The sequence below is a fragment of the Dasypus novemcinctus genome, chromosome X (assembly GCF_030445035.2).
Source record: "Dasypus novemcinctus isolate mDasNov1 chromosome X, mDasNov1.1.hap2, whole genome shotgun sequence".
In the NCBI taxonomy this organism is placed as follows: domain Eukaryota; kingdom Metazoa; phylum Chordata; class Mammalia; order Cingulata; family Dasypodidae; genus Dasypus; species Dasypus novemcinctus.
Window position 1 is genome coordinate 17,667,295 of NC_080704.1, and position 26,336 is coordinate 17,693,630.

At 38.6% G+C, this 26,336-nt stretch overlaps 1 protein-coding gene and 1 pseudogene across 5 annotated transcripts in view; one reads left to right on the forward strand and one right to left on the reverse strand.

Moving 5' to 3' along the window:
* Positions 1–3,000: 3,000 nt before the first annotated feature.
* LOC101429533 (acidic leucine-rich nuclear phosphoprotein 32 family member E pseudogene) lies at positions 3,001–3,766 on the forward strand (annotated as a pseudogene).
* An 8,545-nt stretch (positions 3,767–12,311) lies between these two features.
* Positions 12,312–26,336, reverse strand: part of CLTRN (collectrin, amino acid transport regulator) — a 44,163-nt gene continuing 30,138 nt past the window's right edge. For 4 of the 5 annotated variants that reach the window (XM_058292169.2, XM_058292170.2, XM_023583127.3 and 1 more), the window contains one exon: positions 20,444–21,244. In XM_058292169.2, the coding sequence (XP_058148152.1) occupies positions 21,088–21,244 (157 nt within the window). In that variant the 3' untranslated portion in view covers positions 20,444–21,087. Of the gene's footprint in view, positions 12,621–20,443; positions 21,245–26,336 lie in introns of those variants that run through there. The other variant, XM_058292171.2, reaches the window with a different exon arrangement.

A 26,336-nucleotide genomic window follows, 5' to 3' on the forward strand; every position in this document is an offset into this window, starting at 1 on the left:
GACAGGTGTGGAGGTGCTGTGGTTGAGCAGTCAACTAAAATAGTAATCAGGTGAGGGGTAAGAGGCATCATGGATAAGGAAATTACTTAAGTTTTGTTTAACAAAGAGGAGAGAGAGAAAAGATTCTAGGGCACTAGCTAGAGAGTACAGACCTGTCTTTATAGGTTATAAATAATGGTTAACATTTATATGCCAGGTACTATGCTAAGCACTTTACAAGCATGATCTTGAATCCTCATAGCCACCCTATGAGTAAGAAACTATTTTCATTTATTTATAATTTCCATTTAATGTGAAAGGAAATGAAGGTTTTAATACATTAACTAAAGAGTTGCAATCCAATTAACAAGTGAAGGTGCTCAGATTTTAGCCCATGGGTTTACTGTGATGCTCAACCAATTAGGGAGAGGGCTTTGCAATGATTTAGTATAAGGTATCTATGGTAGATTGCAAAACTACTTTTTCACTCCTCCCTTTACAATGTGACTTTGCAGTTTCTCCCATCAAAAGATCTAGTCTATTTGCCTTCTCCTTGAATCTTCTTTGGCCAATAGAATGTGGCAGAAGTGATACTGTGCCTTCTCTGAGTCTAGGTCTTAAGAGTCCATGCACACTTTCACGTTCTCTCTCAACTCTCTCAGCCCTGCTTAACCACCAAGTGAACAAGCCTAAGCTAAACTCCTGGTGAGTGACAGACCACTGGACTAAAGATGAGCCTAACAAGCTGAGGCTATCTAGAGCAGCCACCACCCCTCCCCCAATCTGCCTGGCAGCTGACCACAGGTGCATGTGTGAGACCAGCTAAGAACAGAAGAAATTCTCAGGTGAATTCAGACAAAATTTTCAACAAAGAATCATAAAGAAACAGGAAATGATGGTCTGTAGAAAGAAACAAGTTAAAAATCCAGAAAACATCAACAAAGACTAGACTTTGTACGGACTAGAGAATGAGGGTAGCTATACCATCAGATAAAATAGAATTTAAGTCAAAAACTGTTATGGGGGACAAAGAAGGCAAATTCATTAAGAAGGCATAACAATTATAAAATATATGCACTAATAGAAGAGCCCCAAAATATATGAAGCATATAATGACAGATTTAAAGGGAGGAGTACATATTAATAGCAGGAAACTTCAATAAACGACTTTCAATAATGAATAGAGCAAAGAATTATACACCATGATCAAGTGGGATTTATCCCAGGTATGCAAGTCTGATTCAACATAAGAAAATCAATTAATGTAATACACCACATTAATGAAACAAATAAAAAAAATACACATGATCATCTCAATTGATGCAGAAAAGGCATTTGACAAAATCCAGCATGACTTCATGATAAAAACACTCCGAAAACTAGGAATTGAAGGAAACATCTTTAACATGATAAAGGGCATGTATAAAAAACTCATACCTAACATCATACTCAATGGTGAAAAACTGAAAGCTTTCCCTTTAAGATCAGAAACAAAACAAGGATGCCCACTGTACCACTACTATTCAACATTGTACTGGAAATTCAACATTGTACTGGAAGTTCTAGCCAGAGAAATCAGGCAAGAAAAAGAAATTGAAAGCCATCCAAATTGGAAAGGATAAAGTAAAACTTTCTTTAGTTGCAGATAACAGGATCCTATATATAGAAAATCCTGAAAAAATCCACAACAAAGCTACTAAAGGTAATAAACAAATTCAGCAAAGTCGCAGATACACAATCAACACACAAAAATCAGTAGAGTTTAATAAACACTAATGATGAATAATCAGAAGAGGAAATCAATAAGATAATTCCATTTACAATAACAACTAAAAGAATATATATCTAGGAATAAATTTAACCGAAGATGTAAAGGGCTTATATATGGAAAAGCATGAAGCCTTACTAAAAGAAATCAAAGAAGGGAAGCGGACTTGGCCCAGTGGATAGGGCGTCCGCCTACCACATGGGAGGTCCGCGGTTCAAACCCCAGGCCTCCTTGAAACCATGTGGAGCTGGCCCACACACAGTGCTGATGCATGCAAGGAGTGCTGTGCCACGCAGGGGTGTCCCCATGCAGAGGAGCCCCACGCGCAAGGAGTGCACCCTGTAGGGAGAGCCACCCAGCGCGAAAGAAAGTTCAACCTGCCCAGGAATGGTGCCGCACACACGGAGAGCTGACACAACAAGATGATGCAACAAAAAAACACAGATTCCCATGCCGCTGACAACAACAGAAGCGGACAAAGAAGAACACACAGCAAATAGACACAGAGAACAGACAACTGGAGTGGGGGAAGGGGAGATAAATAAATAAATCTCTAAAAAAAAGAAACCAAAGAAGATCTAAATAAACTGAAGGACATTCCATGTTCATGGGTTAGAAGACTAAATATTGTTAGGATGTCAAATTTACCCAATGAAATTCCAACAGCCTTCTTTGCAGAAATGGAAAAGTCAACCACCAAATTTATATGGAAGGGTAAGGGGCCCTGAATAGCAAAAACTGTCTTGAAAAAGAACAAAGTTGGAGTACTCACACTTATCTATCTTAAAACTTATTACAAAGCTACAGTAATCAAAACAGCATGATATTGGCACAAGGACAGACATAAACCAATGGGATAGAATTGAAAATTCAAAAATAAACCCTCATGTCTATGGTCAATTTATTTTTGACAAGGGTGACAAGTCCACTCCATGGGGAAAAATATTCTCTTTACCAAATAGTTCTGGAAAAACTGGATAGCCACCTGAGCAGCCATTGAAGAAGAAGGACTATGGATGGGTGGGTGTGCATGTCTTTGCACATGGAAGTGTGTGGACAAGAAGTTGGGGCAGCCGAGTTAGAGTCCCAATTCCTTGGACTCCATTTGCTATTCTCTCCTTTCTGTTGGTGGTGGGCATTCTATTAGTATTTCTTTTCATTCATTTCCAAAGCTTTTTAAATTTTAGTGTTGGGGTAATGGGAAAGAGAGGAAAAGGGAAGGGAGGAGAGTAGTGGCAGAGGAGGAGGAGGACATGGAGATGAAGAAGGGGATTAACCTGGAGTTAAGGAACAGGGCTCTGGAAGAGGTAACAGAATAATTCCTTGATAATTGCCAGTGTGTCAAAGGGGAAATTGAGAGCCTGAATGATACTTTTAAAGAAATACAGTTTGTGAGTATGGCTAATGTGGAACTAAGTTCACTGACTTGGCTTCCCAGCTTAAATGAACTTTGAAAGTTGGAACTTAGTGACAATATAATTTCTGAAGGCTTGGAAGTCCTGGCTGAGAAATGTCCAAATCTTACCTACCTCAATCTAAGTGGAAACAAAATCAAAGATCCCAGCACAGTAGAAGCTCTGTAAAATCTTAAAAATTTGAAAAGTCTCAACTTGTTTAACTGTGAGATCAAAAACCTGGAAGATTATAGAGAAAGTATTTTTGAGCTACTGCAGCAAATCACACACTTAAACAGATTTGATATGAATAACGAAGCACTGGGCTCTGAAGAGAAGGAGAAAGAAGAGGAGGATGGAGATGAAGATGATGAAGATAAAGAGGAAGATGAAGCTGGTTCACCTGAAGGATATGAAGAAGAGGAGAAAGATGAGGATGAAAATGAAGCAGGCTAAGAATTGTGAAAGTGAGAAGTGGGCCACTCATACTTAATGAAAGAAGAAATTCAGGATGAACATGATGATGACTTTGTTGAAAGAGAGGAAGGGGAAGAAGAAGAGAAGTCTTCAAGGGGAGAAGAGGAAATGAAATGCTGAAGATGATGGAGAGGAAGCAGATGACTAGATGATTCTAAGACTAGATTCCTTAATGTTCTGGGTTTGCAATAGAGCGAACACAGTTTCTTTGTTTCTTCATGTACGATAGCTATCCCTACTGAAGACAACATGTAACTTTTTATAGGAAAAGTGTGGTTTACTATTTTTGCCTTTATATCATTCCAAATTAGAGTTATTAGTCTGTTTATGATCATATTGTGTGTAGAGAAAAAAATTCATTCACCTATTATGAAATTCCCTAACAATCATTTGGGTTCTTAATTTTAAAAATTCAAGTTCACTGTGTAAGTCATGTTTAGTCTGTAATTAAACATGTTAGCTTTATACACAGGTTTAGTAAGGTGCATTTCATTCTTTAGATTTTAGAGTTATTTATAAACTAATTGAAATCACAGTAGGCTTTAATATGAAATGGCAATAGTCTCTTGAATGATACATTGGGTTTTTTTAAGAGGTGACCCACAAACATTTAGTTCAAAAATAATGACTTTTTTGGCTACGAGTATTTGGGTATTTTTTGTCACATGTGTAACTTGGTAAGTAGAAGCAGAAATGTAAAGATTCTATTGAGCAATAGAATTCACAGATTCTATGGAGGCTTCTGAAACCTCTTTTAAGCCAAGTAACTGATAAGATTTTATTTTTGAAGGAAAAATTGCTTATACTAAGTTCCGAGACAAGCAGGTGAGCCCTTTTTTCTTCAAGCTGCAGATCATGACATGTCAAGGTTTTGTTTGGTTTTTATTTTTTTTAAGATTTATTTTTTATTTATCTCTCCCTTCCCCCCTACCCCCAACCCCGTAGTCTACTCTCTGTGTCCACTCACTGTGTGTTCTTCTGTGACCGCTTCTATCCTTATCAGCGGCACTGGGAATATGCATTTCTTTTTGTTGCATCATCTTGCTGTGTCAGCTCCCCGTGTGGGCGGCGCCATTCCTGGGCAGGCTGCACTTTCTTTCATGCTGGGTGGCTCTCCTTAAGGGGCGCACTCCTTGCATGTGGGGCTCCCCTACGCGGGGGACACCCCTGCGTGGCAGGGCACTCCTTGCATGCATCAGCACTACACATGGGCCAGCTCCACACAGGTCAAGGAGGCCCGGGGTTTGAACCGAGGACCTCCCATGTGGTAGGCGGACACCCTATCCATTGGGCCAAGTCTGCTTTCCTTGTTTGGTTTTTAAGCGTGTATTCTTTTCCCTCTTAGCAATTCCTTTACAGTCACCTTCCTTTCTTATTTCACTTCCCTCCATTACAAAAGGAAAAAAAAAGGAAATCTTGTGGATACCCAGGAAAACCTTTAATCTTATACTGCAACCACTTTTTCAGACTTGTCTGAGTTTTAAACAACCAAGTAAAAGAAACTGTGTATTTTCTCAGATACAAATATTATTATCCACACAGTTTTATGAACAGATTCTGCTTAATGTAAATCTCTCTTGGTTGACAACATATGTAGACTGTATTGGTGGGATGAAGAAAAAAATGCAGGGGAGGCTTTTGGAAGCCTTCAAAAGTCAGAACAATTGCCTATTGCTAATGAGACAGTCAAGTTAATATTTTTAAATTGGCTTCCCAAATGATTTAGATACCTCTTTGCAAAGTATTTTTAATTTTCAATTATTCTTCCTATAGTTATAAAACGTTACCAGATATTGCAGCATTTTATTGGAATATAGTAGGCAGTTGGAAAATTATTTGAAACTAAATCAACGTTAAAATTAAGATTTGTATAAAACGGATGTCCAGTAAAAATAGAATAACATTTTTGGATGTGATAAGGGTGAGTATGCATACATGTGTTTCTTGTATGCCTACTAAATAAATTATGATGTGTAGATAAGTACACCTCCCTTCTTGTCATGGAGGCTCCACTCAACAATCTAAACTTTTCCATTTTTTTGAATATTTGTAAATATTTTTTAACTTAGTGTCAGCAAATTAATTGGAGTTATGTTCAGATAGTGAGATACATTTAAATTACTGAGTGTAGTACTTTTGTTTTTTTCATTTTAAAATATAATACTTTGGGGATTTAAAGTAAAAAATATTGTTATTTGTGGAGAAACTGAAAAAAAGTTGCACAACTGACTGAAATAAAATTCTTGGGATAAGATCAGAAGGATTGGAATCTCCAAAAGACTTAACATTTTACTTCTTTTTTTAAATTTTTTTATGATCTCTTTTTTTTCAATGTTACATTCAAAAAATATAAGAGGTTTCTATATACCCTCCACGCCCCCCTCACCCCACTCCTCCCACATCAACAACCTCTTTCATCATTGTGGCCCATTCACTGCATTTGGTGAATACATTTTGGAGCACTGTGCACTGCATGGATTATAGTTTACATTGTAGTTTACATTCTCCCCCAGTCCATTCAGTGGGTTATGGCAGGATATATAATGTCCAACATCTGTCCCTGCAATATCATTTAGGACAGCTCCAACCCCAAAATGCCCCACATCATTTTACTTCTTTTTAACAATTGAAATGCCCCATTTTAGTACATAAAAGTTTTCATCATGTAGTATGTTAGATTAGAAAATACATTTTTTAAAAATTAAACCTATATATTGCCTTTTTAATCAATCATCTTATTGTGCAATCAAAACCAGAGTTCTTTGATTTGAAAACAACACTTAGAGCCTCCAGATAACTTTAAAAACTTATTTAGCATCCTGGGTGGTATTTTCATGCAAATAAATAAGGTTGGGTTTTATATTTTGTAGAGGTTTTTGGTCCTATTTTAATGCTCTTTGTATGGAAGTACGGTATATAGTGGGCTTAGTTCCTAAAGAATCTCTCCTTACAAAACTTTGAAGTTAATACTTTGTGCAACTGTGTTTTCAATAAAGCCACAACAGTGTTAAAATAAACAAAGCCATGCAATAGTCCTGATCATTCTTTCATTGTTTCTGACCCCTGTTTTTTTCTGTGTAACTTTAATTTTTTGAGACCGAATTGCCTAGAATAAATTGAATTTTTGTTATAATGATTAGTTTCAGTGTATGACATTTACTTTTTCATCACACCATTGGGTGTTGCTTTGAAGGTCTTTAAAAACTGAGAAACAGCTTGAAAGTTAACTTATTCAAACTTTCTGATGATAGGAAGCATTAAAGTTTAATAGTTTAACTTGTCATCTACCTTATTTAATAGTTTTTCCAAGCAGCAGAAAAAGTTCTGTATTCCCTTTATTTTTCTGTTAGAATTACAAATTGAGCCAGGACTTTTTGTATTTTGATTTGAATTAATACCTTTTTACCTATTCTTAACTAAAGTGATTATAAAACTATTATGCACCAATAGTCTTCTAAAATGAGTTCGAAGTTTCTATTTATACTGTATTTTTATTGTCAGATTCCTTTTGATGATGTAAATACAATTATACATAATTCTTGTATGTTTACCTTGAGTAAAGCAACTTTGATGCAAAAAAACCCCACAAATCTGGATATCCAAATGCAAAAGAATGAAACTGGGCACCTGCTTTGCACCATATACAAAATTTAACTCAAAATGATAAAGACTTAAATCTAAGAATCAGTACTATAAAATTCCTGGAAGAAAACATAGGAAAACATCTTTTGGATCTTGTGCTATACAATAGTTTCTTAAGTTTTACACCAAAAGCACAAACAACAAAAGAAAAAAATAGATAAATGGGACTTTATAAAAATTTAAAATTTTTGTACATCAAAAGGCTTCATCATGAAAGTAAAAAGATAGCCTACTGAATGGGAGAAAATATTTGGAAACCATATATCCTACAAGGGTTTACTTTTGAGATAAATAAAGATATCCTATGACTCAACATTAAAAAGGCAAACAATCCAATTTTTTTTAAATGGGAAAAGACTTGAGTAGACATTTCTCCAAAGATATACAAAAGATCAGTAAGCACATGAGAAGATGCTCAATATCATTAACCATTAGGGAAATGCAAATGAAAACCACAATGAGATACCATTTCCACACCCAGTAGAATGGCTACTATTAACAAAAGGGAAAATAACAAGTGTTGGAAAGGACATGGAGAAATAGGAACATTCTTTCATTGCTGGTGGGAATGTAAAATGGTGCAGCCACTGTGGAAAACAGTTTGGTGGTTCCTCAGGAAGTCTAGAATTACCATATGACCTGGCAGGCAATCCCACTTCTAGGCATATACCCAAAAGAATTGAAAGCAGGGACTTGAACAGATATTAGTACACTGATGTTCATAGTGGCATATTCACAATTGCCAAAAGATGGAAGGAACCCAAGTGTCCCTCAACAGATGAAAGGCTAAATAAAATTTTATATATCCATACAATGGAAGAGTAATCAGTCATAAAAAAGGAATGACATTCTTATGTATGCAACAATATGAAAGAGCCTTGAAGACCTCATGTTGAGTGAAATAAGTCAGATAGAAAAGGATAAATATTGTATGTTCTTACTGATATGAAATAGTTAGATTAAGTCAATTCATAGAATCAGAAACTAGAATACAGGTTACCAGGGTCCAGGGTGGGAGAAAGGAATGGGGAGTTCATGCTTAATTAGTACAGCATTTCTATTTGAGGTGATGGAAAACTTTTGGTAACAGATGGTGGTGATGGTAGCATAACATTGTGAATATAATTAACTCCACTGAATTATATATTTGGATGTAGTTCAAATGAAAACTTATATATGTTACTAGAATAACAATTTTTAAACCGTAGGATTGTATAACATAAACAGTGAGCTCTAATGTAAAGCATGAACTATAGTTAATAGTCTAATTATAATAACACTATTTCATCAATTGTAACAAAGGTACAACACTAATGCAAAGTGTTAATAATAGGGAAAACTGCATGTGTGATGCTGTGTATGTGGGAACATGCATGGTTTTTCTGTAAAACTACAACTTCTCCAATTTAAAAAAAATACATAATTTTTGAAAAAGTAGTTTCACCTTCTATGGGTCTGATGAAATGTCTTCCTTCATCTAATATCCCACACCTATCATTATTGTCATATATTTCCTCATTTCGCAAAAGTATAAGCCACATCAAGGAATAAATAGGGACACAATTTCATTTACTGTCCAAACTCTCCCCTACTGTCCAATACCACCATAGAGTCTTGTACCAACTATAATACTTGAACCATACTCCTCCCACCACTGTGTCAAAATAATTAAGAGGTGGCAAATGCTGTTCATTATAATTTGACTCTTACATTGTGTCCATATCTGATATAAAAGTCTTTTTGAAGCAATGCCATGAAAGGAAAGAGTAGAATTACTCAAACCACACCTAGAAAATAATCATCCATTCATTCATTCTTTCAGTCAAGTCATGATTCCCTAAAAGAGAAAGGCACTCTTAGTCTTTAACTTCATATCATCATAAGTAATGAAATGGGTCCCTTCTAGGACATTTCTTTCTCTATTTCCTGAACATAGCATGATTTCTAGCATAGAGTGGACATTGAATAAATTCTGAAGAAAAAAAAAGAATGAAAGAAAGAAAGGAGGGAAGGAGGAGGAAGGAGGGAAGAAAGAAAAATTCTATGTATTACTTATATAATTGCAGTTACTAACCACATGATTTTTTTCATAATGGAAAACAAGATGTAAAATGGGAAACAAAAGCTTACGTTAATGGGCCTTATGTATTTGAAATTAGGACAGGGAATTGGGAACTTTGAAGGATTTTTTTGTTTTTATTTTTTAACTCTCTTTGATTCTTAAACTGTATTCTCTCCTATTCCCTCTTCCTTATCCAGAAATATGGACATATTCAATTTGTGATATTCATACCTAGATTCTAAACATGCATCATTCTAAACACAATAACTCATTGCATTCTTTTATACAGTGACATCTTCTTATTGGACAGTTCTGGAAAACACAGATAATGAAACTATACCAAAAACCACAAAAGTTAGCTTAGTTTGCATTTCGTCTGTGAAGCAAGCCCAGATATCACCATCTTGGTTAATGTGCTGGTTTTCAGACATTTGTCTTTTCAGTGTCATGAAGTAGTTTTCACTGAGGACTTGGAGGCTGGAATGACAGCTGTATTTCCACTTGCTTTACGATATTTTATTTCCAGTACATATCCCCTCGCAATGTGTTCGTTCCCTCATGGCACATTATGGGATCATTAAATTAAAAATGAGAGGTGTGGTTGATGATTGACTGCTTTCTAATTACCCAGAGTGTTTGTCCAAGGCAGTAGGCATGAGACATAAACTCCACTTTACTGTTATATTGACTATCAAGGTTACAGCACATTTCTGCTAGAGTAGTAAACTTCCCCAACAAGGATGTTTAATGGACCAGACCTTGGCCAGTGAAATAAATCCCTTAGCTATCAGAATAAATAGGCAGTGAAGAAAATGATCTACAGATTGAAATGGATTCATTCCATGCCTTCAAAATAAGCAGCATATATAGTATTTGTTTCTCAATCTCTTTTTCATTATTTAGATTTTTTAGACATTTTTCCCCTAATTGCCCGCCAAGAAATTTTAATACCATAGACATAGTGTATACTTAGTGTACTGTGGCCTTTTAGAGGGCTGTAAGTCATTGCAATATCTAAAATACCCCACACCAAGAACTAATTTTCACCCTGTTGGGAATGTATGTCTGATTGTGCGTGCTAGTGAAGATTGACTGGATTCAGATGATGTTTCACTAATTAAAAGACTTCTATATGCAAAGCTACATTCTTCTTCTGGAACATACAACTCAAGTGGATGCAAGATATAAAATGGTTAATTCTCACCAACCAAGGTGTCAAATTTCATTTCTCTCCTAAAAATAAGGAAGCCCTAATAATGTTAAAGAACACATGGTTCCCAAATGAAAACGGTGCCCCAGTTAAAAAACAAACAAAACTGGAACCCACCAGTTTAAACTCCTTTCACATCTCTTGAGCACTTCTTATGTCCAGGACAACTTGCTGGGTGCTTTAACATACTTTAGATCATTTTACCCTTCTCCAAGGACACGGGGAGGGGCAGGCTGGAATTTACTCCCAGGTCAACTTACTCCAAGGCTTGTTCTCCCGACAGTATTCGTCCCCTAAAAATGTGGATGCTGTCATCTAAATTTGTGCAAACATGTTTAAGAATTTATGCTCTCTTGTAGACATAGTACTCTTCTCTTAAGGATAGTTTCTCCAATTTGTTCCTAAAAGTTCCTGATAGGTTACTCCTCTGTATGACCTTCTTTCCCAGATAATAATAGGTTGTCTCAGCATTCAGCAAGCCCCTGATCCCTCTCCAAGTGAAGGTTAGTGTTCCAGGTCTTTAAAAGGCCCCTAAATGCCCTAAATCAGTGACCATGCCTTGGAGGCAGACCTTAACCTACTTCCCTTGAATGTGTGACACTCTGGCCATTGGTTCTGTCTTCTATTCCCCCCACCACTTTTTAAAATATATATTTGGCTTCCATTTAGTTTGTGTCTTCAGATATGCTAAGAATGTGTTTTGATGTCCCAATTTAAAAAATCAAATAGTCTCTTCCGAGTGTTTTATTTTCATTTCACAGTCTTATTACTAATTCCCTAATGGCCATCTTCTTAGTCTATAAAGATAGTAAATATTTTAGACTCTGGTGGATCAAGAGCAAAATCAAGGACATTATGTAGGTATTCACATAGCAAGAAAGAAATAAAAACCATAACAAGAAAAAAATTTCCACAAGCTTTTTATTGATGAAATTGAAAATATAATAATATATTTGTATGTTTTATAATTCACATTTAGTAATGATAAGAATGGAATTATCTGGGGGTAATAACATTTTGCTTAATTGAGGTTTCAAATTACTGTTCCCTTGTATCAAAATCAGTTGCAAACGTTCACCTATTAATGGTGATTTGTAATGTGATTTTATATATTTCATATTAAAAAATGTCTGCTTACACAGCTAGGTACTGCCAAATTCTGTTATCAGTCCACAAGCATATGATTTAAATCGAGCACATCCATCACTTGGAAGGCAGCATTTATAGGATTCTATTAGATTTCCTCTCTTATGTTTGCTGTTTAGCATGCCATGACCTTGCAGATTAATTACTTTGAATTTAAGATTAGGTAGAAGCTCCTCAAGTGTACAGTTACGTGGATTTTGAAATATGAAAATTCCTTTGTATTTGCATCAAGGTCTAAAAAACACTGCTGGAACTGTTTGAGCTTGGCAAAATGTATCCATTGGAAATTTGTGTGGAAATAAGAGATGTCACTTCTTGTTTAACTTTGATAACATGGGTAGCACATAAAGCAGCTTGATACTACTTGTGAGTCAAACCTTAGCTGATTTTGAAATGACCCTGCTGCAGTGTAAGTTTTGCCTGAGTACTGTTTGTCACACTGAGTCTTCAGCAAAAGCTCATTTCTAGAGCAGAAGTAGGCAAGTTGTTTCTGTGTAAGTTCAGCATAACTAGACGAATTTTAAAGGCTTGTAGGGACACAATCCTATAACATCCTCCCAAACGTGGAGTCTGTCCCGGGTATGTTAGAAGCTGTGTAAAACGGCGCTTCCCGCCGAACTGAGGTAGTTATATCAGACCAAAGAAAGACTTAGACAAGTCCAGCTTGGCTAGTAATGAGCATTTATTTAGGGGGCTTCTGTCGGGTGCTCCTCTTCGGTGGCGGGAGGAGACAGCATTTTCCGAGCTTGCCGCAAAATGAGAGGGGTCTTTTAAAATGCATGCCCATGTGCAGATGGGGAAGGCATGTGAGCGGCAGCAGGACTTCTGAAGAAGGCAGTGTTACAGGATTTACTGATCAGTCACCAGTTCACAACCAGTTTCCAAGGCTTGCCTTTTAAATATTTAGGAATGGAATGTTCCTGTGACTGGAAGGGGAAAGAACTGGGTTGGGGGAGAAAATACAAGGTCATATATACCACAGTCTAATGCAAAGAATTAAAAAAATACATTCTTTGGGATTTGTTTATCAATAAATATTTAAATGTTTGCACAGTAGAGATTTTCTGTTAGATTCACTAGGGACAGAGTCTTTTCTATTGTCTCCTCCAGCCATGCCTAACATGCCAGATATATTCAAAGATCACAGTATAGCACCATGATACCGAGCTGCCCAATAAACACATGTGAGCCACATATGTGATTTGAATTTTTCTAATAACCACATTAAAAAGGAAAAAAGGGCCCAGAGGTGGATGAGAATTGTGGTTAATAGTACAAATGCAAGAATGTTCTTCTGTGAACTAAATCAGGTACATGTCACTAATGCAGGGTGGTGGGAATGTGGAGACGCATGGGAAAAATACAATTAATGTAACCTATAGACTATAGTTAACAGTGATACTGTAATATTATTGCATCAATGCCAAAGATGTACGGTGATATAGGGTAGTTTGGGAAAAATATACCAAATGTACACTATGAACCATAGTTAGTGGTAATAGTCTAATGATATTATCTCACAATCTGTAACAAATGTTCCACAATGGTGTGGTGTGTTGGTGAAGAGTTGCTGTGTGGGAATTCGACACATGCATGATTGTTTTGTAAGTTCATAACTTCTGTAATAAAAATACATTTTTTAAAAAGGGGGAAATTAATTTTAATAACATACTTTATTTAACCCAATATGTACAAAATTATCATTTCAACATGTAATCAGTATTTTAAAATTATTGAGATATATTACATTCCTTTTTGTACTGTCTTTGAAATCTAGCATATTCAGCACATCCCAATTTGGACAACAGCCACATCAAATAGTGTTTCTCAATCTATTTTAAAATCAGTGTCCTAGTAAGGAGAGTTTTTAGAAACTATTTTTCTACACTCCCCTGTGGCAGTTTGATATTATTTATGAATTCTAAAAAGAGATATTGATTATGTTTGTAAACTGGTCTGTTTCTCTGGGTGTGATACATTTTGATTGTGTTAAATTCAAAGGCTTTACATTCGCTTGATTAAGTCAAGGTTAGGGCTTTGATTAGACCACGTCATTGGTGTGTGCAGGGTTGAGTCCCCGCTCCCTTGGTGGGCTCAATCAAGAACACAGAAGTAGATACAGAGAAGAACACAGAGGAAGAAAGACAGCTCCATAGCCATGGCAGAGGCCCCAGGAAGAGAGATGAACCATTCACCTGATACCATTCATCTACAGCTGAGATTGTGATGTGAACAGAGCAGCTGAGCCTGGAAAGAAATGAGCCCCAGGAAGAGAGACAAGCCCTATGCCAGCCTACAGCAAGATCAGAAGAAGCAGGACCCACAGACCCTTAAGAGGAAAAAGGAAGGCTGAACCCTTGCAGACATCCCCACCATCTTGCTTCAACACATGACAACAGAGTTTGGTAGGGAAGTAACCTTGAGTTGGACTCTTTAGGGACTTTTATCCTAAATAAATACCCTTTATAAAATCCAACAGATTTCTGGTACTTTGCATCAGCACCCTTTTGCTGACTAATACACCCCCCATTAAATTTTAATAGATAGGGAAGAGGATTTGGCTCAATGGATAGAACGTCTGCCTAACACATGGGAGGTCCAGGGTTCAAATCCAGGGCCTCCTGACCCATGTGATGAGCTGGCCCATGTGCAATGCTGATGCACGTAAGGAGTGCTGTGCCACACAGAGTGTCCCCCGTGTAGGGGAGCCCCGCGTGCAAGGAGTGCACCCCGTAAGGAGAGCCGCCCAGCATGAAAAAAGTGCAGCCCGCCCAGGAGTGGCACTGCACACATGGAGAGCTGATGCAGCAAGATGACATAACAAAAAGAGACACAGATTCCTGGTGCTGCTGACAAGAACACAAGGGGACACAGAGGAACACACAGCAAATGGACACAGAGAGCAGACAACTAGGGGAAGGGTGGGGAAGGGGAGAGAAATAAAAAATCATTTAAAAAATTTTAATAGATACACTGCATACCTACTTACGTGTTATATGTGTATCTGTGATTTGTATTTTGAAAAAGACAAGATATTCTTTTGCCTCATTTGGGGTGTTATCACCCCTGTTGAGAATGCATGAGCTAGTAGATACCCTATTGGCCAGTGTAGGTCTAGACTCCTGCTAGTCAAAGCCTAGTCTAAGGACAAGCAGGATTGGGTTTACCTAGGAGTTTGTTAGACGTGCAGAATCTCAGACCCTACCCCAGACCCGCTGAACCAGGATCTGCATTTTAATGAGATGCCCAGGTGATTCATATGCACATCAAAGTGTGAAAAGCAATGGTCTAGATGATTCCTAAGAGACCAGTAGTCAGCCCCACCATCAGTTTGGTTTCATCAAAATGTGGGGTCCAGGTGACCAACATTTTGTCAGAGAGAAGGAGAAGTAGAGTGAGGAGGAACTATGTTCTTTTGTCCCCTCAACCTAACTTCTTCCCCCCAAGTCATTGTTTCCACAGGGCTTCCCAAATAACCCAACCCTGGGTGGTCAACAATGGAGGAGGTCCAGAAGGAATGAGACAATGAGCTTGTGACACCTACCACTCCATTTGCTTGTTCCTTAACAAAGATTTATTGAGCTCTATGTAGACTTTCAATTCCACGAGGGCAGGGGCTATGCTTGATTTTGTTCTCCATTGTAGAATAAAGAAAAGAAGGAGGAAAGTGACTGTGGCCCAAGCAATTGAGCTCCTCTTTACCATATGGAGGCCCTGGGTTCGATCTCCCAGACCTCCTGGTTAAACAAAAAATGGCATCCCAGACCTGCATGGCACAGAGAGGCACAGGCCCCCAAGTGAAGAAGCAACACACCAAAAAAAAAAAAAAAAGATGACAACACAACCAGATAGACAAAAAGTAAAAAAAGGAAAGGAGGAAGACAGGAGAGAGGAAGGAAGTGAAGGAGGTGAGGGAGGAAGGCCAGGCACCATGCTAAGTCACTTAAACTCTGGCTCTAAGAATATTATTTTTAGTGTGAAGATATAGACATGTAAACATGGCATTATAATAATTATAATTTAAAATAATGGTACGTATAGTTAGGTTACAATGCAGTGGTTAATTCTATCTGGTGGGGGTGGAAAAGTAAAGGGGGTTATGAAAGCTTTAAAGGAGGCAGGACTGTACTGGGACTTTTGTGGGCTCCAGGGCACTTTTGCTTTTGTGGTTCCCTTTGTCCACAAAAACATATTTAAATAAATTTTTTTCCTACTGCATTGGACATAAAGATGAATATAATCTTTGACCCTAAAATTTCATTTTTTCTCCTGACTTACAAAATAAGTTAAAACACGTCCATGGGCCCCTAAAACTCTTGGGGGCCCCAGACATTGTGCCTATTGTGCCTGTATTAGTCAGCCAAAGGGGTGCTGATGCAAAGTACCAGAAATCTGTTGGCTTTTAGAAGGGTATTTATTTGGGGTAAAAGCATACAGTCACAAGGCCCTAAAAAGTCCAACTCAAGGTTGCTTTCTCACCCAGAGTCATTTGCGACATGTTAAAGCAAGATGGCAGGTGATGTCTGCAAGGGTTCAGCCTTCCTCTTTCTCTTAAGGCTCCTTGGGCCCAGCTCCTTCCGATCTCAGCTGTAGGCTGGAGGGCTCACTTCTTTCCAGGCCTTCTCAGCTGCTGAGGGCTCTGGTCTCTTCAGCTGCAAACTATCAGGCAAATGGCTCAGCTCTCTCCAGGACCAGGATCAAGATTGTCTCCTCTGCCATGTCTATGGAACTCTCTCTTCCGTGTATCTTCTCCTGCGCTCTTGATTGAGTGTCTGTTTATATAGCCCACCAAGTGGGTGGGGACTCAACCCTGAGTCGCTCTAATAAGGTGGTCGAATCAAGTCCTAATCTTGATTTAAACCAGTAAGTGTAAAACCTTTTAATTTAATGCAATTAAAGGGAATCATGCCCAGAGGAACAGACCAGTTTACAAACATAATCTGTATCTCTTTTTTTTTTCTGGAATTCATACTATCAAACTGCTACAATGCCTAATGGAAAAGTTGGCCCAAATGGAGGAAGTGATAGTTTAAGCTTGGGAATAGTTGTCTTCCAAGTAGGGATCAGAAGGAGGGAGATGGGGGTATTGAACTAGAGTGTCCAGCTGACGCCAAGCCACAGCACCATGACACAGCTTGGAATATTCACACCAATTTCTACAGAAAAGGAATTATAATCTTTCTCTGGAGGTTAGTATCACCTTCAGAAAACAACAGGACAATAATATATTTATTGGGCACTCACTATGTGCTATCACCATAAACATCTAATGAGAAAGAAGCAAATGTATGTAACCTTGCATTCTCAAATGATTTCTACTTCGTCTCCTTTCCCAAAGGGTTTAAAGTAACAAGGCATATGTGCAATTAGATTCATAAAATAGCAATTCATTCATTTAACAGATATTTCTCGAGCATCTACTATAGGGCAGGTAAAAACATTTCTGTCCTGATGAAGCTGAAAGTCCAAAAGAAGACAAACAAATAATAATTATAGTTCAAGATGTGGGCAATTAACGGAATCTCTAGGTGCACATAGCTAGATGTTTAAATGAGAAAGACTCTATAGACAAGCTGGAGTTAGTCTAGGAAGAGTGGCTGTGAGATAGAGAATAGTGTTCAGGTGGAGGGAAGAGCTCATTCGAAGGCCTGGAAATGGTGAAACTTAACCTGTAATCCTAGCAGCCTTATGAAGAGAACCTGGAGGTCACAGAAGTGGGAAAAGGGAGGAGAGGACATTGTTGTATGACAGGAGGCAGAAATATAAGTCAAGGAACCCTAAGTCTTATGGCAAGCCAGCACCAAAATGCTATAGACCCTGGATATCCTTGATATCTTGATTTTGGACTTCTAGCCTCAAAACTATGAGCCAATAAATTCCTGCTGTATGAGGCAAGCCATTATGTAGTATTTGTGATAGTAGCTCTGGCAAAATAAGACATTGGGCCACTAGAAAAAATTCTGAATCTTTGTATTAATCTATATAGAGCTAGAAAAAACGTGTTTTGAAATCTGGAAAGGATTTTTTAACATGTGCTATGCAGTTTCTCTTCAGAGATTTTTTAAAATGTGCTATGCAGTTTGTCTTTAGAGAAAAAACATTTAGAGAAGTGCATCCAAGGCCTATAGTGAGTAGTGTCAGAGTCCAAGGGAGAGGAAAGCAGGCTGGGTCTATGGGATGCTCAGTAGGGAAGAAAAGAAGATAATTGGAGATTTTCAAGTTTGATGTCTGATAAAGAACATTGGAGGCAAACCCTAAAAAGACAATGGATTATCTCTGGTTCAACTCTCTTACCTAATCAATAAGGCTTGAGATCCACATGGAGTCATTTTTCTACTCAGAAGTTGTCTAGTACCATCTTTAAAGCTTCAGTGAACAAGGAAAGTAAGATGAAAGGAAGAAATGAATAAAGGAAGGGAAGGAATGAGGAGGGGAAGGAATGAGGAGAGGAAGGAAAACTTGGAGCGCCTAGGGAAGAATGATGTGACAGTTCAAAGTTCTTTTATGAGTCCCAAAAAGAAAAAGATTAAGTTTTTCAACTAATCTACTCCTGTGGGTGTGAGACCCTTTTGACTGGACTACCTCAGTGAGATATGATGCAGGTTGAGTCTCTGCCCTCTTATTGAAGCTAATATAAAAGGAGATACAGAGAGAGACAGACAGACAGAGGAAAAGGAAGCTGCCATATTGATCCTGCCATGTGAGAGAGAGGGCTGCAGGAAAACAGAACAGCCCCAAGGGCTGAGAGAGGTCCAGGAGTCTGAAACCAGCAGGGCACAGAGGCACAAAAAGAGAATCCCGAGGGGCTGGGCCCACGGAGCAGCTCAAGGCTCAGGAGATGAGCCCTGCCATGTGTCCGATAGCTCACAGCTGAACTCGGGAAGAAAGAGGAGCATCCAAGACTGAGAGAGGAGGCAGGAAAGAGACAAGCCCTATGCCTGGTTGCTCACAGCTGAGCTCTGGGAGCTGGGCTCTGAGAGACAATGTGACTGTAGAGGAAGGCAGAGACCCAGGCAGAGATTGGTGGCCATCATACTTCCACTGTGGCCCAACACCAGGATTAACAATAGCTGACTGGTGAGAAAGCATCTCTAATGGTGCCTTGATTTGGACATTTCATGGCCTCAGAACTGTAAGGCTTTTACCCTAAAGTTCCCATTTAAAAAAAAAAAAAGTCCTGGAAGCAAAAGACCTATGTATGATTGTATTGGGTAGGGGAGAGGAGTGAGAGATGAAGTTAAGAGAGGAAGGTGGGGGCCAAAACTCAGCAGGCCCTGTGTAAAGGAGTCTGGCTTTATCCTAAGGATCAAGAGAGGTCATTAAAAAGCCTCATATCAGGAGCCAACAGGATCAGGTTTGGATTTTGGACATTCCATTCAAGCTGCAGTTGCAGCCAATGGACTGGGGAGGGTGTGGCAGATATCATGGAGGTCTACCAGACACCCTCTTCAGGGTGCATGTACCCATCCCCCAACTACTGGGAATAGTGGTGTTGAAGGCTCACAGCTGAGTCCTTCAGTGGGAATTGCTCTCAGCCACGGGGAACTGCCTCCCACAAGGGTACACCCTCTCCCAGAGAGCACTCAGGGCCAATGACTGGCTAATGTGACAATATAAAGACCTGGCCCTTGTCTTAATCTGGAACAATTCTACAGGGCACCTCAGCTCCTGAGTTCCCCCAAGGATTGGCTAAGGCCTCTCTTGTAACCATATTGCTGGTCAACTTCTCCCTCTGCCCACTACTGCTCTACTAATTTACCTCTTGCTCCATAACAAATGAGCACATACTTAGCAGCTAAAAACAACACATTTATTGTCTCTCAGTGTCCATGGGTCAGGAGTGTGGGTACAGCTTATCTGGGTTCAGTGCTCAGGCAGCAATCCAGGTGTTGGCCAGACTTCTTTGTCATCTGGAAACTTGCCTGGAAAAGACTCCACTTCTAAGCTCACTCAGATTGTTGGCAGAATTAATTTCCTTGCATTTGTAGGACAAATGCCTCCAAGCACTTTGCTTCTTGCTGCCTGTCGGTTGGAGGCAGCTCTAGGTGCCTAGAGGCCACCTGCATTTCCTAGAGACCACCCACAATTTCTTGTCATGTGGGATTTGTCTACATGGCCACTCGATTTATCACCCTAGTAAGGAGAGTCTTTAGAGAGGATCTGCTAACAGGACAGACGTGTATACTAAATAACATCAACACAGGAGGGCCAGCCCATCTCCTTTGCTGTATTCTATTCATCAGAAGCAAGTCACCGGTCCCATCCTTACTCAAGAAGAAGGAATTACATAAAGACAGGAATACCAGGACATGGGAATGATGGTGAGCCACCTTAGCTTTCCTTACTTTTTTCCAGGTATATTTCCTGAGAGTACTCCCTAATGAACATTCTGCATGTAACTACCATCTCAGACTGGAGGCAGGGAAGGGAGTTAGAACCTGTGGCTGCAACTTGAACTATCGATGATAGTGGGAGACTGAGTAACAAACTTAACCTCTATTAATAAATATACAATAATGTTTATTAGAGTCCAAAGTAATATATGGCCTATCAGGAAATAAAACTAAGTTATAAAAATCTACAAGATACCCACAACTTCTCTAATAAAAATAAAAATAAAAATAAAAAATCTCCAAGGTGTCTTCAAACAAGGATATAGACAACAAAATTAGTTTTTAGGGCTGTAGAGCATATTAAATATAACTAATAGAAGTTAGACTTACTATGTTCCAGAGTATAAAAATAGATATCAGACCACAATCAGGCACATAACCAAAAATAGATGATTAGCACTTTATTAAGTTAGCATAGATTGGATTTTTACAAATTCCAGAAATAGTCAACAAATAGAACTACCCTATTAGAGACAGATATTCAGAAAACATATAAGCAACTCTGGGTGTGATAACAGGATCAAATTCCACCCTCTCCCATTTTTATCAGTTCCATTTACAATAATTACTTTTTACTCTTGCTTATTTAGTCATAAACAGAGTGATATAAACAATATTAAAAAGGATTCATTTTCAATGATTTCTACACCATATTATAGGTATTCTACACTGGGGAAATTTTTCCTTTCTTCTTCTAAGAGTCAAATACACATATATAGTGGCCTGAGTTGATTTCTGGGAATGCTTAAATTTTAACGCATTTATAAAATCAATAACTATAAACATCATGAGTATACTTGTGTTGTCAGAGAAAAATTTTGAAATATTTTGAGTAGTCAACAGTTTATGATTTCAATTGTCTTCACTGTTATCACTGATTGCCCTTCACTTTCATGAGCATTCAAAATTTCTTACAAAAGGAGAATACCATCTGTCTTTGGTATTTTGGGATGCTCAGCAGTAGCCTTTCCAGAAACAAGTGTTTCCCCATCTTGGGGAAGTAAGATAGCAGCTCTTCAGAGAGGGGTGAGCCGCTCTTCCTCTGTCATGAAGGCCTCATTAATGTGCCCTCCTTTAGTGTCCAGGGGATCGCAGGGGATACCGTTTTCAATTGTGATCGTGGCTTCACCTTTATCTTCGGCCTCATCCACTTCCGATGGTTCTTTGTTTTTTCTAAAAGTACATAAACAGAGCGATTTGGATCTAGGGGAGTGAGCATGGCTGAGTATGGCTTTCTATACAAAAACAGAGAGCAAAAAAGGGAAGAAGAACCATAAAATGCTAAAATAACCAACAATATTGTGTATTTTCAAATAAATTTCAAAGACCATAAAAAGGTGATGAGGTCAAAAGACACTGTCAAAATAAGAAATCTGAGTGAACGAAATATATATACTAATTGAAACAAGTGGTCTTATCTGGAATCCTAAAGTCAAGACATATGAATATATATATAAATGAATATATATGTATGTGTTTATGAAATAATATGGCTGTATACACATATATGTACTTTCATACACACACTGCATGGAGAGATTAAGGAAAATGTATGGTAAATTAGCAAGTTTTAAGATTTTAGCTTTAGGAAAACAACTATAATAAAAATCGAGTTTTAAAAATCTAACAAATTCCTCTCACAGAATTTGGCAAATGAGTGGTCCAAAAATGTTGAGTAAAAATTAAATTGAGGAAACGAGATATCAAGAAGTAAATGCACAGTATTTTGTAGAAAGGAAGTAACTTTATAAATTGTAGATATGGCTGCTTGGCTAAACACATCGCAAAAAAAAGTTGCATTCATTTGTAAGTCAGGTTTTTGGAACTCAGAACACGTTTTCCTAATTACATTACAACTCATAGCTGTAACTCCAGGTCATTCCAGAAAACACTACATGAAAGGATAAATTTTTGAATTCTTCTTAGGCCCTTTGTGGACCTTGCTACCTCAACTCAAGCTGGTAACCTTAGAGTGTGGAAAGCTGTAGCCCTTGGATTCAAAGGTTCTTCCTGTCTTTTATGAAAGACTAAGAAATGGAGCCAATCATGCTTTATGTCATGGAGGTAGAGGCAGGAAAGAGGTGGCTGCCTCTCTAGGCAACCAGAGAAAGGCAGAGGAAAGCTTCCCCTGTGGTTTCTCTATCACAGGTTGGATTTTGTGGTACTACTCCATGGGGCCACCATGGAGGCACGAGGTTAGGCATGAGGCTCTCTGACTTGCCAAAGACTTGCTTGTCCCTGGAACCTAGAAATTTCAGAGACGCAGACCTGAAGTTGATGCCAGGCTGGAATGGTGGGCATCACTGTTGTGGCCTGGGTAGACTCACACCACTACAGAGACTCAGGACCGTGGGGAGTCTCTGGCAGGTAAACAGGTGGTATAGGTGCCCTGATGATAATCAAGATAGAATTTCTTATTAGTCCAGAAGAATGCCAACTAATACAGAAGGACTGGAAGAAAATCACCACTACGATAACACTGTATCTGACAAGGATAACCAATGGACACTAAACCACTGAATGAGAGATTATTGGGGGATAGGATATTTATATGGTCTCAAAGTATCACCCCCACAAACAACATACTAAGTAAAAGGGAAACGTGCATTTTGCTAAGGGTGAGCATCACCAATAATGAGACTGATTAGTGCCTCCAGATGTGATGTAGTGAGAAGAACACACATATTCTGTGTTCCTGCCCTGGCCCCTAAAAAAGTTTGACCTGAATCTCATCATGAGCAACTAATCAGTCAAATAAAAATTTAAATAATATTTTGTAAAACAGCTGACCTGGACTCAAATAGGACAGTCAACCAATGAGCTCAGGGATGGATGGACAGACACACAGCTGGCTAGCAGGCTAGGTCGATGGACAGATAGATGCATGGATGTATAAAAGAGTGGATCAAGTCAATGGATCGCTTCCATTCAAAGTGTCCACCATTCACTCAACAATGTATTAAGTGCCTACTATATGTGGAAGAGATGCAGTCCTTGTTATAATGTGAAAGGAAAGGACTTTATGAAAAACTATAAATTTCAATCTTCCTCCCTCCCTCCATTTTTGTTGGATCATAAAAGAGAGAAGTGATGTGTTAGTACTGATGAAGTCATAGTAGGAAATGCACATTTGTGAACTATCATTGTCTATCTCATGCAAATTTCCCCGAATTCAGTTCTCATTGGGCATGAAGTGAATAATAATTTTCCATAACAATAAAAGGATTTTACACAGTCAAATCTTACCCTGTGTATATAAATATGAAACTCATATTACACATATTACAAAAAAATACATCTTAGTGGATGGAGCATTCTTTTTTTTTTTTTTTTGTCTTTATTCATTTTGGATGGAGCATTCTGAAGTGGGTGGCAATCCACGGTAGCCTTAGAAATGGTGGGTTTCCGGATGTCTATTTGACAGTTTCTTCATTAGACAAAAAACAGCAGAGACCTGGATGCAAGCAGACCATTGCAAGGAATTTCACCTTCCCCTGCCCAGCACAAAGGAAAATAATTTATCAGGAAGCACAAAGGGATGGGGAAGAACTAAAAAGGGAGATGCAAGTGGATGGGAACAAGTGACTCTTCTTCAGAAGAAGGATAATTCCTCAACCCAAAAGACTTTAAGGGAAATCATTGCAGAAGTTGATCAAATTGAACCAAAATTAGATACACAATGTTATTTTGTGACCTTAAATCCAGTTGTTCAGAGTCTCAGCATTGCTGGGCTTCATAAACTGCAGTGTCAGTACCTTGCTGGCTGGTGGACATGATAAGCAGCTCAAAGGTTATCTGACAGGAATACTGTATTTGTCACATTTCATAGTGTGCTGTAATAAACTGATTCACTGCTTGAGCCTTGCTCTTACTAATAATAAACTTAACTATCTTTCTGGATCTTTCTGATTTGATGTTCTGCTTAAAGCATGAATCCTTTTTCCTGAAAAATGAAACTGAGTGTTAATGACTTCCGCTCTTCTTGCAGAGTCAGATGGTTCAGGAAGAGATGAAAAAACCATGACTTAAATACCTAGAAGCAGCTTCTATGAGCCTTGAGAGTGGATAGCACTCATAAATCCAAAAGGACAAGGAGCAAAGGATGGGATGAAAGGAAGTATCCAGGAGCCCTCGGAGTTAGGGGGTGCTGAGGAACAGGGTTTGCTCAAGACTAAAAAGTGGTGGTAAAACAGAAAGAGGATTTCTGTCTCCCTTCAAACAATGTAGTGCTGAAGAGCAGAGGTTCAAGAATAGCCAAGAAAACAACAAAAGATGGACAAATAGTAATTTTCAAACAGGAGAGGATCAATTATTGGGGGAATTGGAACCATCCTTCTTGTCAGGCTGAATGACTCGTGGGAGGAAAGTCAAGGGCTTTGGGATCAAGCAGACCTGGTTTCAAATCCTGGTCCTACTACTTTCTAACCATGTGACTATAGGCAAGTTGTTTTACATCTTTGAGTCTCAGAGTTCCTGCATCAGCAAAATAGGGATAATAATAAAATCTGCCTAATGTCACAGTGCATACAAAGCATCTAGTCTGGTTTCTGTCACGTAATAGGCACTTGATATATGGCTTATTTTTACTACTGTCTTTCAGCGTATAACAGGATTGGTAAAAGGAGTTGGCCTGGAATTCTATTTAGTCTCTTCAGGCTCTCCTCAAAACACATTTACATTTGATTCCTATTGGGCGTATATATGTTTAAGAACAGTAAAGGAAAACAAGGATTAAATCTAACACTTTTTAAAAATTCACACTTCTAGTTTCAAGACGATTTATTCATTTAAGACTTTATAAGAACGTGAAATTTCAGTATATGAAAGAAGAACTGACTGAGCCCCATCCCCTTGGATGAAAAGCAAGATTTGTGGAAATCCAAATGCACCTCTATTTACCATTGACTTTATGGTAATAGAAGAATAATCAGGAACAAGCCAAGTGAATTTACTAATGACTCTGCTCAGCTGTGAGCATTAGCTGGAGTTCCATGTTCCAAGTCCTTGACCTGGCTTGTTATCAACCACAAGATTATTATAATCTTCTTGTAGGCACGGGCCATTCATGTGTTATCTATATTTGTTTCTTCCACAATGCTTGCTACAGTCCCTTTCATAGAATAGACGGTCAATAAAAGAATAAAATACTTTTTTTCTTTTTTTTCTTAGAAACGTTGTGGGTTACAGAATAATCATGCAGAAAATACAGGATTCCCATATACAAACCAGTTATTAACACCTTGCATTGGTGTGGAAAATTTATAACAGGTGATGACAGCCCTTTGTTGTAATCGTACTATTAACTATAGTTCATCATTTACAGTAGGGCTCACTGTGTTTTACAATCCTATGTTTTTTTTTAATTTTTTTATTCTAGTACCATATATACAACCTAACGTTTCCCCTTTTAATCACATTCAAACATATTAATTCAGTGCTGTTAGTTACATTCACAATGTTGCACTACTATCACCATCATCCATGACCCAAACTTTTCCATCATCTCAAATAGAAACTCTGTATCTGTTAAGCCTTAATTCCCTATTCCTTATCCCCACACTGTCCCCTAGCAACCTATAAAGTATTTTGAGGGCGGCGGACTTGGCCCAGTGATTAGGGCGTCCATCTACCACATGGGAGGTCCGCGGTTCAAACCCCGGGCCTCCTTGACCCGTGTGCAGCTGGCCCATGCGCAGTGCTCATGCACGCAAGGACCACGCAGGGGTGTCCCCCGCATAGGGGAGCCCCACGCGCAAGGAGTGTGCCCCGTAAGGAGAGCCGCCCAGTGCGAAAGAAAGTGCAGCCTGCCCAGGAACGGCGCCACACACATGGAGAGCTGACACAGCAAGATGACGCAAAAACAACAACAAAAAGAAACACAGATTCCCGTGCCGCTGACAACAGAAGCGGACAAAGAAGACGCAGCAAATGGACACAGAGAACAGACAACTGGGGTGGGGGTGGGGGGTAAGGGGAGAGAAATAAATAAACAAATCTTTAAAAAAAAAAAGGTATTTTGACTTCTCTGGGCTTTGGTTTCTGGAGGGATGGATTTAGGTCATCCTTAGGGTCCCTCCCTAAGACCCTAACATTCAAAGTCTGTTTATACAGTGGATTCATTAATCCATTCTACTTTGTATATAAAAGTCTGAAATTGCTGTGTCAGTGACTTTCCTTGTATAGTATAAAGTGCCAGGTTATAGAGTATTAGCAATTTGTAACTGCTTTTTGATGTTGAGGAAGCATTTTCCAGTGTATAAAGCAC